The sequence below is a fragment of the Schistocerca nitens genome, chromosome 1 (assembly GCF_023898315.1).
Source record: "Schistocerca nitens isolate TAMUIC-IGC-003100 chromosome 1, iqSchNite1.1, whole genome shotgun sequence".
Taxonomy (NCBI): Eukaryota; Metazoa; Arthropoda; class Insecta; order Orthoptera; family Acrididae; genus Schistocerca; species Schistocerca nitens.
In genome coordinates this window covers 387,712,490-387,733,071 of record NC_064614.1, presented here as the reverse complement: position 1 = coordinate 387,733,071, position 20,582 = coordinate 387,712,490, and the positions used below count along the sequence as shown (strand labels likewise).

Below are 20,582 nucleotides of genomic sequence, written 5' to 3'. Positions count from 1 at the left end.
GAGAGCTGCATCAAACCAGTCTCAGGACTGAAGACCACAACAACAACAACAACAACAGCGTAAAGAAACAACTGACAGGAAACAAATAAGTCACAAGGTCCGGACGGAATCCAATTCGGTTTTTCGAAGAGAACCCTACGGCATTGACCCCTTACCCAGCTTGTATTTATCGCGAATTTCCCACGCAGCGCAGAGTCCCAAGCGACTCGAAAAAAACCCATGTGACTTCTGTATATAAGAAGGGTAACAGAACGGACCCGCAAAATTACAGACCAGTATCCCTAACATCGGTTTTCTGCAGAATTCTACAACATATTCTCAGTTCTAATATAATCAATTTCCTTGAGAACGAGAAGGCTGTGTCCACGAATCAGCATGGCCATAGAAAGTATCACCCGTTCGAAATTCAGCCGGCCCTTTTCTCACACGATATACTGCGAACTATGGATGAAGGACTACAGTCAGACTCTATATTTATAGACTTCCGGAAAGCGTTTGACACGGTGCCCCTTTGCAGGCTATTAAAGAAGGTACGGGCACATGGAATACGTTTACAGATATGTGAGTGGCTCGAAGACTTCTTAAGTTATAGAACCCAATATGTTGTCCTCGAATCCTGCCTCGGGCATGGATGTGTGTGATGTTCAAATGTTCAAATGTGTGTGAAATCTTATGGGACTTAACTGCTAAGGTCATAAGTCCCTAAGCTTACACACTACTTAACCTAAATTATCCTAAGGACAAACACACACACCTATGCCCTAGGGAGGACTCGAACCTCCGCCGGGACCAGCCGCACAGTCCATGACTGCAGCGCCCTAGACCGCTCGGCTAATCCCACGCGGCGATGTGTGTGATGTCCTTAGGTTGGTTAGGTTTAAGTAGTTCTAAGTTCTAGGGGACTGATGACCACAGCAGTTAAGTCCCATAGTGCTCAGAGCCATTTGAACCATTTTGTTGTCCTCGGCGGCGAGTATTCATCAGAGACAAGGGTATCGTCAGGAGTACACCAGGAATACATAAATGATTTGACGAACAGGGTGAAGAACAATCTATAGTTGTTTGCTGACGATGCTGCAGCGTACGGTAAGGTGTCGATGTTGAGTGACTGTAGGAGGACTCAAGGTGACTAAAACAAAATTTCTATTCGGTGTGGTGAATGGTAGCTAGCTCTAAATCTAGAAAAATGTAAATTAATGCGGATGAGTAGAAAAAACAAGCCAAGCGGATACAGCGTTAGTAGTGTCCTGCTTGACACAGTCACGTCGTTTAAATATCTAACGTAACGTTACAAAGCGATATGAAATGAAACGAACGTGTGAGGTTTGTGGTAGGGAAGGCAAGTGGTCAATTTCGGTTTATTGTGAGAATTTTAGGAAAGTGTGGTTCATATGTAAAGGAGACCACAAGTAGGACGCTAGTGCGACGTATTCTTGAGTGCTGTTCTAGTATTTGGGAACCGTAAAAGGTCGGGTTAAAGGAAGACGTCTAAGCAATTCAGAGGGGACTGATAGATTTGTTACTTGTAGTTTCGAACAACACGGAGATGCTTCGAGAATTCAAATGGGGATCCCGGGAGGGAAGGCGACAGCCTTCTCGAGGAACACTACAGACAAGTTTTAGGGCTTCGGCATTTGAAACTGACTGCAGAACGATTCTACTGCATACTACGTACATTGCGCTTAAGGACCTCGAAGATACGAGAAGTGAGGGCTCATAAGGAGGCCTCCGCCACGAGCCATATAGTAGATTGCAGAGTATCTATGTGGATGTAAATAGATAGATGTATAAGACAAACTGAAGCAAGGAATCGTCAATTTGGTAATGGAAGGATATGTAGTAGGCTAACAGCTGTAGAGAGAGACCACGGCTTGAATACAGCAAGCAGGCTCAATTGAACGCAGCTTGCAGTAGCTATTCGTAAATGAAGAGGCTTGCACAGTATAGATAAGCGTTGAGAGCTGAATCAAACCAGTCTTCACACTGACAACAACATGCTATATATTTTACTGTTATTACTACACCCTAAGCTCGTCCGGCACAGCAAATGTGGGGTGGCAGCGAATTATATTTTGGGTGCGTGATTGGGACGGGGGGGGGGGGGGGGGGGGGGGAGGAAGGAGGGATAGGGTGAGAAACTGTGTCTTCTGAGAACCGAGCCCTGGATCCGTGCCACCTTATACCGAGCGAGGTAGCCGACTGATAGAGCACATTTGACCAATCCTTCATTATCTATCACATTGCATGGGGCAAACTCAGGCGCATATAGTAAGAAGAACATGTAGAATAGCCTGAAGTTATTTTATTCGTTATAATATTAGACTGTGATTCAGGAAGTTGGCGGTTCAAATCACTGTCTGACTACTCAGATTTTGGCTTCCTGTCGTTTCCTTAAGACCATTAATGTGAAATCCGGGATGGTTCCTTTGCAAGGGCACGCCCAATGTCTTTCTCAATGTGAACTTTTGCGCCGTCTCTAATGACCACGTCTCGACAAGGCGTTAAACTCCAGTCTCCTCCTCACACGCCCTCTCACTTACGTTTACCACTGGAATTACTTTTACACTTTTAGAGGTGACAAACTTGCTTTTAAATTTTTAGGAGTTATTTCCACTTCTGTAATACTGCATCTTAGATTCCTTGAATTTCCTACTGTTTTCATTTCTAAGCGATATCTTCCTGTATTCCTTTCTTTTCTAGTATTCTAATTTTTTTAATTTGCGATATATCCTCTCAATCGTTGTTATAATGATTATTGGTTTCTTTCAAATTTCGGACATGTTCAGATCATTTTAGTTGCAGAGCAACCTACCAATGCACAGTGGAATGCAGTTACGGTTCTCTTTAAAAGGAAATTCTGTCATGCATCTATAAGCGTCTGTCTTTTCCTCGACATTTTTGTATTTCATTCTTTCGTCGATCTTTCGAAATATTTACTTTGGCACAATTTCTTCAGTCATCTTTATTGTACGTCTGTCCAACGTTTTCGATTATAAATTTTAGAAACTGCCATTCCTCCTCAGACGAACTATGTACTTTGCTGTTCATATTGTCGTATCTACAGCTTCAGAGAACTTCGAACGCATATCTTCGTTTTTCAGTGCGTCAGAAACGCATTTATTTTAGCGCTGATTCTTCCCGACGATTCTCTAAAAATCCAATCTACTCATAACTCTTACAAAATTAATATCTGAGCGTATCTGTTGCTGTGTTTGCCTTAATCTAATATCGGTTAACATAGTGAAACTGGATGCTTTAGTTCGTCAGAATACGCGGGAATCAGTCCGTTCGTAGTGACACATCGACATCCTGATTACTCATAGTAATGTTACGCTACTTCAGCGTTGCATGAGCATTCGTCCGATTTCAATATGCTGCCAAATATGTGTTATTCCTTCCCGCCTCCCTTTAAAATCTCGATGCCCCCATCACTCGAAACAAATAAGCACTGAGTCCGCATTCATTGTTATTTCTGTTCGATACATGATCTCAGATGGTGACAACTTGCGATAATGACTAAATGTGGGAGCGCCTTTGAGCAAATCCACCCAAACATAAACAGTTCGTTCTTTGTTTACCTCAGACGATTGACAGCTGTAAATTCTTTCGTCTCTGTTAAGTGTTCTAAACGCGGGTGCTGTACCGACACAATTTATTTAGTCGGTTTGAATCTGCCGCAAGATAGAAAAAATTGTATGAATTTGCATAACATTTTCATTTGATACAGTGGACAGATGCGAAATGATATCAACAGGCGCAGACGTTAACTTATCCCATCACGCTGTAAACCAAGTGACGCTCTGCCTAGGAAGATTCATTTGACTGTCGTGGATACGTTTTAGAAGCTGGGGCAGATGCATGACAGAATTTCCTTTTAAAGAGAACCGTAACTGCATTCCACTGAGAAAAATTATGTTGTTTGGTTCACGTTTGGCATTACAGCAAACTCATTTTAAACATATGTACTACTTCTCCACAATAAATAAATGTCACCCTCAACTTAAAAAGAATTTCTCTTAAATCATATGTTACGCAAAGGTAGCTACTTATTCTAGTTATTACTTAAATTTTAATCTACTTTCCTCTCATATATAAATTTAGATTTAAATTATTTTGATAGTTAACGTTATAAATATATTAGTTACTAATATGCTTGTAAAAATTAAAGAACCCCATAAAGGGTATTTTTGTGACTGGAGGAACGTTGTTTGCCACTGAATTCTCCGATAAACATAGCCGTAAACAACCAAGTGTAATGTTCCACGAACATCAACGTCATTAAGCTTGCAGTTGCAGACGGGAGGGACAGAAAACTAAACGGTCTTGTTGAAGGAACCGTTCTGTTACTGAAGTCATTTGGAGAACAGGCGGAAAACGTACAATCAGCATGGTCGGACCGAGATTTGAACACCCCCATACCGTAACACCGCCTCAGAAATATTACTAAATGCTTTTTACGAAAACTATTTTGAACAATTGTTTCAGTCAAATTAAAGAAACATAAAATAATGACAGAAAAGAATAGTAAGGCGTCGTGGAAGTGTCTCGACAAGATGTTCGAAGGCCATTATCTAGCATTACCCAAATGTGTGGCAATGTGTAAATTGATAGTTCATACCAGTCTGAAAAGGGTCTTGTTGTCTGAGCTAGAGAACCATAACGTTGGCTCATTTTGTAACGTGTTATTATCTAATTACGTAATAATGCCTAGGCAGGTATCACTTTGACACAGTCACTGCAGCAATATGCACTTAGACCTACACCGATTTACGAGGCGAAACATACTTGTAGTATTCTGCAGTAACCAACGGTAGCGCCACATCCGCAAATATCTAGAACTCTGAACAGGCTTCTTAACTTCCAGCGCTCTTGATTGTAACAACTACTTCCCCAACATCGTGTGCAGTCCCGATGCTGTAGTAAGGGCCCACTTTGACGCAAATTAATTATGCCTTGTTTTTTCTGGAGATTTCCAACACAACATTACATTTACTGTAAATGAAGACCCATCAAACGGGGGGAAGTAAGTTTTTAATTAAACGTCAGTTTGATTGCAAGGTCATTCTAGGTGGGACACAAACTCGGACAGGAGAAGGATGTGGACAGTGTCGTTTTCAAGGGTTCCATCCCAGCAATTGGATTACGCGATTTAAAGAAACCGCGGCAAATCTAATTCTGAACGATTTGACAAGGGTTTGAACCCTAATCCTCGAGAAAGCGAGTCCAATTTAACCACGGCACCACCTCCCAAAGTGGGGAAAGATTCGATACTGATTAGATGAATCCGAATTTCCAGGGTAACACTCAGTGTGCGACAAGATTTAGTTGTAGTTACGATTTCTTGCGTGAGGGCATGCAGACTGTGAAGAAACAAGTCAACGAGGTGCTGCTTCCACTTTAATGGCATTTTCTAGTGTCAGTCCTGCAGCTGATCTACAGTACAACAGCATTGCTGCTTATATAAGTTGCATCACACTGCGTCCAGCAGATGTAGTGACGCTGTTCTCTTACCCGCTATATCACTCAGTTTGTCGAGTTCTGAACGCTAATGCGTTGCAATGTGGTAACAACCACCTGCACAATTCCTGAAGTCTCTTCAAGAATGCGTGTAGGAAAGTCGCCGGAGTGTTTTTATTGATGCTGCTGGGAACCTGTTTGGCGGAAAACAGCTTCTTTTTGCATCGTGAGTGGAGTGGCCGTGACCGACATCGATCTTTGTTTCCCCACTTTTTAAATTATCTTTACTTTATAACTCAGTACCGAAATATCTTATAGCTGTTTTGATCCTCATTGCTTTGTTATGTTTCTTCGGTTTTTTAATTGCAAATACTACACATGTAAGAAATATAAATAGATTTTCAGTACTCTGAAACTGCAGTTCCATGATACACAGAAACAATCACCAGCTTCAGCCTCATTTTAACACTCATGTATTCATTTTTATGGGTAACTTTTTAATAAATTAGTGTTCCATTAAAGAGGAAGAGAGGAAGAGAAGTGTTATCTAAAGCAACAGTTCACACATTGCATATGATGATTTGTTTCAATTTGTCACAAGCTTTATCTACAGTTCTTATCTATGGGCATTCCTTCGATGTATCAATACTTTCCCAAATAAAATATTTTCCGAAACAAAAATTTTTGCAGTGCCTCACATTCCTTTTTAGAGACATACTTTATTATTAGGCCGTAAGGAGTGACGCAGCATCGTGTTATACAGAGGCAAGAGGTGTTACACTCATTACTTACAGCCCTCCAGCATGGTATGACTTGTCAGAAGTGTGAAGATATTTACGACAGGTTAATCGATGCGTTTGTCATTCATTTCCACTAAATTACGATATGATAGTAATGTTGTGATATGGTATTTAAATTTGTTACGGCATTCTTCAGTTCTTGAGGTACTCAAGAATTGAGTTAGTGTATTTCAGGTGAAATGCTTTAAGTTCTTTGCTTCATTCAGTGCAAGTATAGGCAATGAGTCAGCTTCGTGTTGCTCATGTGAAATGTTGATTGCTTGATATTCTCTTCACATACTCTTAAATAGAAATACTACTGTCTACAATTATTCAGAAATGTATATATAATAGATTTCTAGTTGCACAAGTTTCGAGTTGGAAAGAAATCGAATGCAGAAATGTTTGTGACTGTATAATTCTCCACAGAAATACAACTACAGAATTTTTCACAAATAAATGGTAAATCGTCCGATCATTCAGTACAACGTCATGGTTCATTAAATACATTTTTAACATTCGTAATATTTACATCACATGCACACGTGTGCTCTTCCTCTACTTCTTCGTCTTCTTCCTCCTCTTCTTGCTAGTGTGTTTTTGTGTGTATTGTGCCATTTCTATTGAAGTTGTCAATGTGTGAGAGTCTGCTTCATTTCGTTGACTTTTACTGCAATATATAAGAAGAACGTGAATTTTTAGTTGGTTATCAATTCTTTTGGTGAAGCTACAGGCAACATGTAGAAGAATTTGTACTTAAAGTTTTCTAATGGTCCATTTGTGCAGAGTCTCTCACACACTAAACATCACACACAACTTCTTGTACACTTTAAATATCGAAAATATCTTTCATAAACAAAGATGTTACAAAGATGTTCTTACAGGTAGTCCACAGAGATAACATTATAAGTCTTCCACAGTTTGTGATATGGTTTTGTACACAGGTTATTTATCTTAATAATTTGGCTCATAATTTACTTATATCGATTTTACAATTGTGCTTATTTCTATGTGTTACTATTTTTATTTAAGTATACTATCGAAACAGCTTAAGAAATTTACTGATTCACTTTCCGATTTATCGTTTAATATTTTAACTTCATATTTTCTATAATGTGAATATATCTCCAGTTCGTCAAGCAGATCCATTTTAAGTGGATGTTTTTCCAGTTCTTCTAGGAAATCCATTTTAAATGTATATATCTCCAGTTCCTCTAGCATATCCATTTTAAATGGATTTGGTAGAACTGGGGATATATTCACATTACAGAAAATATGAAGATAAAAAATTAAACGAAAAAGTTGGAAGTGAATCTGTAACTTTATTCAGCTGTTTCGATAGTATACTTAAATTGTATAAGTAAATTGTGAGCCAAATTGTTAAGATAAATAACATCTGTACAAAAGCAAATCATAATATGTTATCTCTGTGGACTACTTGTAAGAACATCTTTGTAACTTCTTTGTTTATGAAAGATATTTTCGATGTTTAAAGTGTTCATAAGTTGTGTGTGGTGTTTAGTGTGTGAGAGACTCTGCACAAATTGACCATTAGAAAACTGTAGTACAAGTTCTTCTACATTTCGCCGCTAGCTTTACCAAAAGAATAGATAACCAACTAAAAATATATATTGCAGTAAAAGTCAAAGAAATGAAGCAGACTCTCACACACTGACAACATCAATAGAAATGGCATAATGCACACAAAAACGCACTTGAAAATGGGAATCATTTCCCGAAACGCGTCGTGCGAAAAGTAAATAAACAAAATCGTGACTGGTAGCAGATGGCTTATTTATAAACAAATCTGCTGGATTTAGTTGGTGGAATAAATGTCTTCTATTGTTTTTATTAAGCTGGAAGGAATCCCCCGTCTGTGTCTATTAAATGAATCTTACCGGAATCCTTTTGTAAATAAATAAAACTAATCTGTTTTATTGAATGGGCTTCTCTACAACCTGTCTAAGTGCAAGCTGTACAACTTTGCTTCCGCCGTTTGCCGATAAGTGGCGACAACAGTAAGTAGCGGTCAAAAGAAACAGATTGCAAACGTCAGGCAGCTTGGACCTCGGTCAACATAACCTCATTCAAACATTAGTCGATTCGTGCCTGCATCATAAAGTTGTTCTTCATTGAAAATGTCAGTTTACGAGCCTAATTCTCGTCATTTGCGAGAGGTGTTGCTGTTTTGTTTCAATATGAAGAAAACAGCAGCTGAGTCTCATCGAATACTCTCAAATACGAATGGTAAGGACGCTGTTAGTGAAAGAACGTGTCGTGAGTGGTTTCAACGCTTCAAAAACGGTGATTTTAACGTCATAGACCGGCATAGTGGTGGAAGAGAGAATGTTCTCGAAGATGCAGAATTGCAGACATTACTGAGTGAAGACTCGCGTCAAACCAAGAGGAATTGGTACGATTAGTGGGAGTGACACAGCAAGCCATTTCATAACGTCTCAAGGTTAAGGGCATGATTCAGAAAGGAGCTTGGATCCCGTGTGAGCTGAAACCAAGAGACGTCGAAAGGCGTTTATATGTTTGTGAACAGTTGCTTCAGAGGCAAAAACGGAAGGGATTTCTTCATCGTATTGTATCCGGGGACGAAAAATGGGTTCATTACGGTGACCCTAAATGCAAAAAATCCTGGGGATGTCCCGGCCATGCTTCCATGTCGGCGGCCAAACCAAATATTCACGACTCCAAAAGCATGCTCTGCATGTGGTGGGACCAGCTCGGCGTCGTGTACTATGAGGTTTTAAAACCAAGTTAAACAATCACAGGTACTCGATATCGAACACAATTAATGCGTTTGAGCAGAGCATTAAAAGACAAACGGCCGCATTAGAGCGAGAGGTACGGTCAAGTGACGACAACGTTCGATCCCACGTCACAAAAGAGGTCAAAACGTACTTGGAAACGTTAAAATGGCAAGTCCTACCCCACCCGTCGTATTCTCCAGATATTGTTCCCTCTGACTATCACCTGTTTAGATCAATGGCGCACGGCCTGACTGACCAACACTTCCGATCTCATGAAGAAGTCACAAATTGGATCGATTCGTGGATCGCTTCAGAAGATGAACCATTTTCTCGACGCGGGATACGTACACTGCCCGAAAGATGGGAGAAAGTAATGGCCAGCGATGGAGAATACTTTGAATGATATATGTGTAACCAATTTGTTTCATTAAAGCCTCAAATGTTGGGGAAAAAACGGCGGAAGCAAAGCTGTACCAAAAAAAAAAAAATGGCTCTGAGCACTATGGGACTCAACTGCTGAGGTCATTAGTCCCCTAGAACTTAGAACTAGTTAAACCTAACTAACCTAAGGACATCACAAACATCCATGCCCGAGGCAGGATTCGAACCTGCGACCGTAGCGGTCTTGCGGTTCCAGACTGCAGCGCCTTTAACCGCACGGCCACTTCGGCCGGCAAAGCTGTACACTTTGTATGTATATTGCATCTGTGTACGACCTACCGAGTCTAAAACATACTGCTCCTCTGCAGGGGTTGTAATGATTTTTATTTTTATTGCTATTACTTTGGTTACGAGTTTAAAGACTGAAGTCAGTAGATTTATTCCTCTGTCGTTGAATGGATCTTTCTTATCTCCTTTCCCGTATATGAGAATTGTAACACTAGGTCTTCATACATTTGAAATTTTATTACCATTTACACCATTGTTAACCATCTTGGTTAGTTGTTCAATTAGTGCATATCCTCCACGCTTCAGTAATTCATTAGGGATCTTAATTTTCTCTGGAGACTTTCTGTTTCTAACAGTTACATCGTCATTCACTGTATAGTAATCTCTGTTCTCTCTTCGTTTTCTGACGAGTGCTCACACAACTATTTTGCCAGCTCGTGTGTGGCAAACACGGGTCCTTGAGCCTTTGCAATACTACTTCCGTTTGTGTGTCCCCTGACTGTTGTTCCTCTCCTCAGGGGACCAGCCAGTCACAGCCAAAGCGACGGGCCTGGCGGGCCCGGAATTCCCAAACTGGGGGCTGGCCAGCGCCACAGTCCCCTGTTGCCACAAACTCTGGGCGTGCTTCAGCGACCACCGTCGTGCGTGGCTGAGGGACATTGCCTGTCTTGAGGAACGGGAGATCCACAAGGATTATTGGAAGACCATTAACAACAAGGTCGGGTGGAATACCACTCAGTGAAAAACATTTGTATTTTAAGCATAATTAAATGTACCATAACTGATTGTTGATATACTTTGGGAAAAGGAACATTAAAAAATAAACATTTTATTGAAATAGGTTACACCAGACTATATGCCCAAAAGTCTTGTCTTACGCGTATTATTTCACTAATGTAAAATCATAGACAACTAGGTACTTTCATCACTATAGTCTAACAAGGTATACAATTTATTATAAAATAATTCAAAAATAACAAAAACAAAGTAAGTATTATTATTACTTTGCTAGACGCCGAAACAGTTGGAATATGCCAGATTCGTATGTTCACCACACAAACATCTATAGTATTTTGTACAAAAGGAAGATCCTTTTCTACCATTATTACACTTGTTTTCATTGCAAATGTCACATCGACGAGGTTTTCTTAGGCAACTTCCCATATTCCGGTTCACCCTCTTCTTCGCCGAGATAGCTCTTGATAGAAAGTCGAAGTTCTCTTGGTAGATGAGAATTATAAACTCTCTTCTTTATAAGTCGTTCCGTTGAATCAACGAAAAGTCTTAAAACAATCGGCCACGTTTCCTTCTGTAGAAACGTTGTGTGTAGACGCAATTCACTTTTGAAAGTACAAATGCGTTCACACTAGCAGCAAGCAGAACTCCGTATAAATACCAGAGTGGCCATCTTCCAGTCTTAAGTTTGGTGCTCTTATCATGACACAGTTGCTCGAAAACGTCCACTCCGCATTTTGTCATGTTGTAGAATTCCATTTGTTCACGTGTTTGCGAGTGCGCATCTGTTCCAGGTGGATCAGGTATGGGTAATAAAATAACAAAATTGTAGTATTTCTTTGGTGTAAAAGAAATGAGCTTTCAATCAGCGTCGTACAGAAAACGACATAGGTAGGAGGTGCGTTCCTGGAGCTGAACATTCCCTCTGGTATTTACAATTAATTTCTGCGTAACTTGCCGACCAGTGTCAGTTTCAAATTAGTCAATACGTTGACCAGTTCGCGTAATGTGAACCAGTTGTCTGATGTGATATTTCTGTTTGTGTTGCTTAACATATCTCGTCGGCATGGAAAGGCTTACTGGTTCTTTATTCTTTATTTTCTTCCCAGCGTAAGCAATTCCATTCAAAAAATGAAGTACTTTTGCGTCACATACTCGTATGCTGACAATTTTCAAGTCATATTTTCCAGTTGGTTTATCTTTTTTTACGTAAACATTTTGAAAGAACAAAGCTAAGTAACGTTTCATCTACAGTGAAATTTTCAGATGGAGTATAATGGCCGTTACACTGAGTGGTAAAAAGAGGCCACAACTCTCGTAAGGCCGCAAAATTATTGTTTTGTTTCCTTTGATCTCGTGTTTTCTTGTCGTCGAATCTAAGGGCACCGATGAGAAATTCAAACCGGTTCTTAAATATTGTAAATCGGAGGTCCGTGAATCTTTGAAAACATTTCCTCGATGTTCAAATGGGAATTCTTCGTGTATCCGCTCCCTTATAGTAACCCACGACGCACTTTCATCTCAGGTTTGTCTGTAGGTGCGGTATACAGCTGGACGGAATTGAATAGCCTGTCCGTTCGTTCGATTTCCTGATTTATGTAATTCACCAACATATCAATCATTTCTTCATTTACAAACAACGAAAATAGTTTTCCTTTATCCGTTATGTTTCCAGCGTTACCCGCAAGCTAGGGAAGGTGTGATACTATATTTTTGTAGGCGTTTTCGCGAATTTAGACTTTAAAGGTGTGTTTGTCCATATTGATTCTAAATCTTTCCAGAGAGTAAAATATCTAGTTGCTTCGTCGTTGTCTTCGGGTAGCTGTCGTTCTTCTTAAAGGAATCCCTCCTCGATTCGAATTCATCGTCTGTGGTCTCATCATCAGATAATACGCCGTCCCATGTCTCTGGGCAAGATTCATCAAAATTTCCTTCATCGCCATTATGAGAATCTATCCCCATTTGCCTTTGCAACTTCTCTGAAACCTCTTATGGGGTGGTGAACACAGTTCTGTGGGCCATTGTGGTATAACCTAAAATAGAATGAAAAATTAACGATATTAACGAGCTTGGGTAGAAACCCACCAGAGCTACTGTCACATGCGTAACAGTGTTGGGTGGAATCTCACCCGAGGATCGTATGTAGAGTAGTGGTACGTACCACAGAGCAGGCAACCTCTCCAATACTGTGGGCGTGACGGGCTGGGATGCGTTAGACTGGGGATAACGCCTAGGCTACACCGCACACGCGCACGCTTGTCCACATACTGAGCTTTGGTACCATCGTTGGCACTAATGTTGGTACGACTCAGTTGCTTGTCAGTATTTCGACCAAACATCGAAGGACGTTAGGCCAATATCGATACGCCGACCACACATTGGCGCCAACATTGTTTTCTGTCTTCGTCAACTCGGTTGTTTGTTCGTTTGTCCTTCGTCGGTAACTGAGTTTGTTCGCTCGTTCTTCGCTGTAATTATTTCAGTATTTCTTTCGGCAGGTCTCTGTGTGAAAAATGGAGCACTCCTCAAGTTCTGGAGTTACTGGAACTGTATCAACAACAAATTCATTTGTGGAATTCAATGTCAGGGAACCATAAAGCACAAATGACAATGCTGATACATAGCAACACATTAAAAAAAAGACGACGAAAGAAGACGAAAAAACCCATTAGTTCAGGGGCATTAGCGTTTGAAGTTTACAAAAGCACATGGCTCGCATATGAACTAATGGGCAATTTTCTCGGCACAGGCTATAGCAAGAAAGATACCGACACAATAAATGCAGAGGTAAATGTATTGAAACAAAGCTTTTTGTATTTGATCTTTTATTTATGAAGTAAGCACTTGTACATATTTTTGTACTGAAGATCTGGCCGATCATGTATTTCTCTCACAATTTCCCTTGGCTGTCTTGGTGTATGAGTTAGTGGTAGTAGTGAAGTTCGATTTTCCTGTAACATACGTTGTATTGCGTCCTCAGGCATGTACATATTATGAGAAAGTTCTGCTTTTCTTTAAAAAGTTGCTGAATATTACACGTGTTGCTTCTTCTAGTTACAACAACATTAGTTTCTGAAAAACTCTGGAAACATTTGTCATTATATCAAATGTACATTCAATTACAACTCTGGCTCGTGATAACTGCTTGTGGTTATCATGGAAGATTAGTTGAGAGATAACACAATATTACTTAATATTGAATACACATTTATTGGTCAGTCGTACATATAACAAAGACTGGCTGTTACACAAGAACAAACTAGTCCAAAGAAGGAAGGTGCCAAAGATAGGACAGTCTGCGCCAGAGATGCCTCAAAGCACAGCGGAGAAAAGGCTCAAGAGATGAATTCGTAATCTTGGTGCCAATGTGGCGGTTGTAGGCAGCAGCCAGCGCAGGAAGAGGGAGTGGCAGAGTCGGCGGTGCTGTAGCCCAGTGGTTGTTCCAACGGCTACACGTCGGAGGTGACATCGGGCAGAGATGAACTGGCCAAAAGCAGGACAGCTGCATCGGGAGGAAGGTCGTCATTGAGGGACCACGCCAGTTTAAGTGGTTCAAAAATGGTTCAAATGGCTCTGAGCACTATGGGACTTAACATCTGAGGTCATCAGTCCCCTAGAACTTAGAACTACTTAAACCTAACTAACCTAAGGACATCACACACATCCATGCCTGAGGCAGGATTCGAACCTGCGAGCGTAGCGGTCGCGCGGTTCCAGACTGAAGCGCCTAGAACCGCTCGGCCACACCGGCCAGCAGTTTAAGTGTTTTAATTTAGACTGTCTGGCGCCATCCCTGGAGATGGATGATCAATGTGTTGGTACTGCAACGTAGCACACGGTGAGTGCCAGATTAGGGCAGCTGAAGCTCTGCACGCACAGTGTTGTCCTGCAGCAGAACAAAGTCGCATGTAGCTAGGTTTTCGTGGGTGAACACAAGGGGGGTCGTGTGGGCCTGGGGCAGGGGGTTGCAGAGGAGCACGTTGTGTGTGCAGACATGCTCGACCAGGGTGGGGAGTTTCTCGGAAGTGGCGGAAGGTGAATCCTCGACGAACTCGGTGGGGAGAAGGAGAGGCTCGCCATACAGAACCTCGGTGAGCGAAACGATAAGATCTTTATGAGCCAAGCGAATACCCAGCAGGACCCATGGGAGAGCCTCCAACCATATGCCTCCGTAGCACATTAGGGCGGCATTGAGTGTGCAGTGACACTGCTCGATGAGGCCGTTCACCTGCAGGCGGTAAGCTGTGGGATGAAACTTGGTGACGCCGCAGAGTTCGCAGAGTCATGCAGAGAGAGTGGACTCAAATTGGCGTCCCTGGTTGGTGGTGAGCGCTGGGGACAGTCGAGGCGAGCAACCCACGCCAAGATGAAGGAATGGACGATGGTCTCAGACCTGATGTCAGTAAGGGGTACCGCCTTGATCCAGCAGGTCACGCGGTGAATGACCAATAAGATACATCTGTAGCCCTCGGATGGAGGAAGGGGACCAACGGCGTTGATACGGACGTGCCAGAAACGCCCCTTCGGGATGTCAGACTTGTCCAAAGGAAGTTGGGCGTGTCTGCCGACCTTGCTGCACGGGCACGGAAAGCACACGTGGCGACAAGTGTGACGGTTGTGCCAGAATGTGACAGTTGTGCTTTACACCAGGCCAGACAAAGCGCTCCATAAACAGCTGCATTGTGGCTTGTGTCCCAGGGTGAGCAGTAAAGACACTATGACGAAGGGTGGCGGGGACCAGAGGGCGAAGTGTGCCTGTAGAAGTGCACAAAGGACAGGGACTGCCGAACCTGGTAGTATATGGGGCTGGACAGTGAGCGATGAGCCGCTGTCTGATCTTAGCCGCTGTATATCGTCGTCGTCGGCGTATAGTCGGGCCAGCTCCTCCAGATTCAATGGGGTGGTTAGTACTCAGATGCAGGAAAGGCAGTCTGCCACAATGTTCTCCGCGCCACGGATATAGCATACGTTGGAAGAGTTTTGACAGATGTAGTCTATATGGCAGAAACGCCTGGGTGGAAGTTCTTTAGCTGGATTGCGAACAGCGTCCACGAGAGGCTTGTGATCGGTATAGATCGTGAAGGGTCGCCCCTTGAGGTCAAAAAAAGATTCAAATGGCTCTGACCACTATGGGACTTAACATCTGAGGTCATCAGTCCCCTAGAACTTAGAACTACTTAAACCTAACTAACCTAAGGAAATCATACACAGCCATGCCCGAGGCAGGATTTGAACCTGCAACCGTAGCGGTCGCGCGGTTCCAGACTGAAGCGCCTAGAACCGCTCGGCCACACCGGCCGGCCCCTCGAGGTCACTACGGAAATGTTTAATCGCCTCGTACACCGTGAGCAGCTCACGGTAAAATGCCGACAACTTGCGCTGGCTCTTAGTCAGTTTCTTGGAAAAGAAGCGGGGGGGCTGGGTGCAGCTGGTGGTGTGCTGCTGTAAAACAGCGCCGACAGCTGAATCACTGGCGTCAGTCGTGATCGAGACACGGGCCTCTGGGTCAGGGTGGGCAAGTGTGATGGCTTTGGATAGGGCAGTTTTAAGGTTCCAAAAGCATCGAGCATAAGTTGGGTCCAGCTCAGCTTTCGTTTTCCAGTGGTGTTCTTGCTGGAGAGAGCGTCAGCGAGGGCCATTTGGACGGAGGTAGCTTGAGGAAAATCATGGCGGTAAAAGTTTGCCATACCCAGAAAACAACATAGCTGAGCATTGTCCTCAGGGAGAGGAAGCTTAAATATTATTTCGACACGAGAACTCGTTGGTTGGAGGCTGTCGGCAGAGACGGAATGGCCGAGTAAGGTAATGGATGTGGGACATAGTTGAGATTTATCATGGTTGGTCACCACGCCGTTGGCAGCCGTTGGCAGCGAGGGCTGAATGGACTGAAGTGAGGTGAACCTGATACTCCTCAGCAGAGGAAGAAAACATAAGGATAGCGTCTAAGTAAGTGTAAGCAAAAGGCAGAGGGAAAAAAATGGAATCAATGAACCGCTGCCATGTCTGTGAAGCATTTTTCGATCCATAAGGCATGTAACAGTATTCAAATCGCCCGAAGGGTGTGATGATGGCCAGTTTCGGAATATCCGGTGGGTGCATAGGAATCTGGTGATAAGTTCTGGAACAATCTAAGACGGAGAAAAAGGTAGAACCACGAAGCACCTGTGTGAAATCTTGGATTTGTGGCATAGGGGTAATTGTCGATAATGGTGTGGGCATTAAGGGATTTGTATTCCCCACACATGTGTTTTTGGGAACAAGGTGAATAGGGGAAGATCAGTTGCTATCAGAGGGGTGGAGGATGCCTGAAGCCAACAGGTCCTGAATGATCTCCTTGGCATGCAGAAGTTTGGAAGCGTTGAGGCACCTGGCCTCACAATAAGCAAGTGGGACATCGGTGATGGAAATCTCATGACAAGTGCCATTTCTGATGGCCAGTAATCGCGGTAGGGAGTTTGGCATGAGGGGCCAAGAAGGTGTCCACAGGCAACATCGGTTCACTGGCCTTGATGAACTGGGGTGATGTAGGTGGGGCATCGGCAGCAGTCGGCGACGGAAGGCGGTGGGATATTCGACACTTGAGCAGGTTGGTGAGAAAACTCTGTAGAGGCGTTGCTGAGCTGCCTCACTGCAGGGCTGAAGATAGGCGATGTATGGTACGCCGTTTATGTGACAGTTTGGCAGAGGCAGAGGCGATGCGGGTGCATAAGTCGTCATTCTGGGTGCAGAGTTCGTCGATCTGGGAGCGCAAATATGACAGAGCAGAGAGTTGTGTGGTTATGCGCTCTACCAGGGAAGCACATTTGGAAAGCATAGCCAAGGAGGCAGCGAACGTAGCGGTGCTGAACTCGGGTGTGCACGGAACTGTACAGCCGGATGTATGGCAGAGCATGGTGGCCTGCAGGTCTGGTGAAAGTTCGTAATGTTAGTCCAACCCTATCACAGGGTCACCAAAGTCAGCAGTGTGGAAGGTCCAAGGGAAGGTGTGAACCAGTGAAACGTGAAATGACATCTTGATGGAGCCGTGGACCGCAATGGGAGAACAGTTGCTGGCGATCAAGGCGAGGGTAGAGGGCGATAGCACGTCAATAGCAAGCTTGGCCGGAATGGTGCTAACATTGGCGCCAGTGTTGACGAGAAAGCGGATACCGGTCGAGATATCTGTGGTATGCAGGCATTGCGTTGCTGAGGGGGACTGTGCAGCATTGTAAGATAGGCACCGTTGAGGTACATAGCATCTAAATGTGCCCACTAGTCTCGTTTGGGTAGGCGCAGGGCATGTGGCATTTGTGGGTGGCGTCCAGTGTGGAACCAGCACAGCAGGTAGGTCAGTTGGCGGGCCAGTGCGGTGCAGGTGGGGTTGCAGCTAATGGTGGCAGGGTTGGTAGCCGATCGGGCCGCTGCTCGGGCGAGGTCGGCAGCTGTTGGGAGCTAGCTGGCAGGTCATCCTGTAGGTCACTAGGTGGCACCTCCTGATGAGCAGCTATGGCGTCAAATCGAGAGTGCCGATCTCTGCCAACAGGGCGTGGAACCAGAGGCGCAGGTGTGCCAACTGAGTAGAATGGTGGAGATGTTGTTCGTGACAGGTGGTGGCGGTGACGAATGATGGTGTAAGCCTGATCCGTCATGCGTAATAGAACCTCGAGAGTGTAGCGGCACGAGACAGTAGATGAAGCTGCAGATCCAAAGGCATTTTCCCCGTCTACAGAGTCCAAAGGACGATGTCAGGCAGTGCATAGTCGTCGATTAAAGCACGTAGGTACAGCCAAAGTTACGAAGGGATGCGGTCATCAAGATGCTCCTCGTGGATATGGTGATGGATAACCTCTGCCAGAGAGTGGAAAGGAGCTAGGTAAGCAGTGATTTGGCTGTCGAATATTTGTGCGAGGCGGACAGTGAGAGGAGCAAGTCGCTGATGAGGTCTGTATGTGTGTAAGATGCCTCATCAGGCAGACAAAACGGGCGCTGTCGTCGGAAATGCCGTGGATGTCCAGGTGGTGGTCCACTAAGGTGAACCAAGTTTTTGGGTTGTCTTTCTGCAATGCGTATAGCTTAGGGAACCTGACTGGTAATACATGTTGAGTCAGCACCAGGAGGCAGAGATCGGTGCGGGCAGAGCAGGGCACCTCCGATGCCGAAAGTGCAGTAGCAGTAACGGTGCATCACCCGACATCTGAGTTGGGCGGTGGCTGCATGCAGCACATTATATGGAGGGGGCAGAGGACGCGGTGGGTGTATAAGCTGGCAAGGTGTGTCGAATTGGCAAACCTGATGAAGAATACAGTGCAGTTGTAACGGCCGGTGCCATTGCAACAGTGGGTGGGGGGTGGTCATGGTGGTGCCACAGGGCGGTGGACGCTGTAACGGCGTGGGCAGAACGGCTGGCATCATTACAAAAGCGAGCAGAAGGCGGCTGTGGTGGAACCACAGTGCGATGGTCGCAGAAACTGGCGCAGTCAAGGCGACCAGCGTCGCCGAAATGGCGTGCGGCTGGGGAGGGAGTGCTGTGGCACTATGTAAATGAGAATGTGCTATCCCATGAATAGAAATGTTCGATTCACAGTCCTGGAAATTTGCTCGTGCTTCAAGCCATCTCGAAGGCAACGATGTACATGAAGGATAAACCACAACGTCTTTAACTGGAACGTCCTCCATGTTGTGGTTAGGTGGCTTACACTGTCCATGTTGTGGCTGTTGTTGTGCTGCCACACTAGGCTGCAGCCATATTGAACTTGGTAAAGTTAGGTGGCCGCCAGCATAGCCGGGCATAAATAACTGTTCACTTTTAACCAAGTTCGAAGGACGTACACTTGCCCACACAAGTTCGCAATCGGCAGAATTGATGACGCCCGTTACACTTGCACCCAGAGTCACAGGTAGATCCATTGTGGCATAAACAATGCGGTCTGGGACGCGATGCGAGTGAATGACGAAAACAAGCACAAATAATGCTGCATGACACGTCGACAGTGTTGGAGTCATCACTGTGGTTATCACGGAAGATTATTTGAGAGATAACACACTTAGTATTGAATACACATTTATTGGTCACTTGTACATATAACAAAGAATGGCTGTTACACATCTGCGCGCTGAAAGTTAACACGAGAACAAACTAATCCGGGTAATATACTGAAACTATCTTTATAATTAATTGATAAGAGTCTGTGTTTTGAAATGTTTGCCATCCAAAGCCCCAACAGTCTGGGAATTGCCAAGCGTTTTCGAATTTTTGTACTACAAGAAGCCATTCTTCACTGCCTGCAGGCACTTGAAACAGAAAAACACAGAAACAGATTGGTACTTTCACTATAATAGTATAAAATTATTTTGGTACACATTAATTATGGGATATAGTTTCCATTTACTGACATTGTATGTTCCTTTCAGACTTTGCCAATGAAAATGAGAGTGACAGTGAAGAGACTGAATCTGTTGAAGATGGGTCCATAGAAACATCAGTCAAATACAGATGTTAGAGACTGCCAGAAATTGACCAAGGAAAGAGGCAGATGGATCAAGCAGTCTCCATTTCAAATCCTAATCGGAAGGAAACTAACCAGAGCTGATGATGTGGACTTGTATTTCCAACTGCTGGCAAGAAACGAAAATAAACAAATAAAAATGAAAATAAAAATAAAATATTTGATGAAGAAGAAAGAGAGAGAGAGAGAGAGGAAATAATTCAAACAATAGACAATTTTTTGTACAAAAAGCAATGAAAACATTATATAACAGTCTATCAACGTTTATCTAATACCCAATATTTACAGTACATGCAGCAACCAAATAGCAAAGGACATACTAAGAAACAAGTTACGCCATTGCCGACATACTTAATACAAAGGGCATTTTTAATGTCCAAAAGTTGTGACTGATTCTTATTTTGTATTTTTAAAATTTTATTTTGTAATAAAGCGTCCTTTATATCATTATCAAATGTTATTCCACATACTTACTGCCTATATTTTCAACTATCTTTTAAGTGTGTGGTTGAATTTTATGGTGTTACAAATGATGGCTTTGCAAACTTTGAGCACTATCAGTAATGTCACTTGAATGGATTTTTAAAGAGGAAAGGTAGCCTGTTCAAACTTATTGGTACTTTTGGTTACTGAATATAATTTTAAAAATGAGTTTTATCTTAACGTAGTCATTCTAGGCCTCACCCAATGCTTTGAAA

At 43.3% G+C, this 20,582-nt stretch overlaps 1 protein-coding gene across 2 annotated transcripts in view; it reads left to right on the top strand.

Annotated features, from left to right (window-relative positions):
* Positions 1-20,316, top strand: part of LOC126235782 (uncharacterized) — a 79,937-nt gene extending 59,621 nt beyond the window's left edge. For both annotated transcript variants that reach the window (XM_049944602.1, XM_049944594.1), the window contains exons 2-3: positions 10,183-10,382; positions 19,790-20,316. In XM_049944602.1, coding sequence (XP_049800559.1) covers positions 10,183-10,382; positions 19,790-19,852 — 263 coding nt within the window. In that variant the 3' untranslated portion in view covers positions 19,853-20,316. The remainder of the gene's footprint in view (positions 1-10,182; positions 10,383-19,789) is intronic.
* The last annotated feature ends 266 nt before the right edge of the window (positions 20,317-20,582 follow it).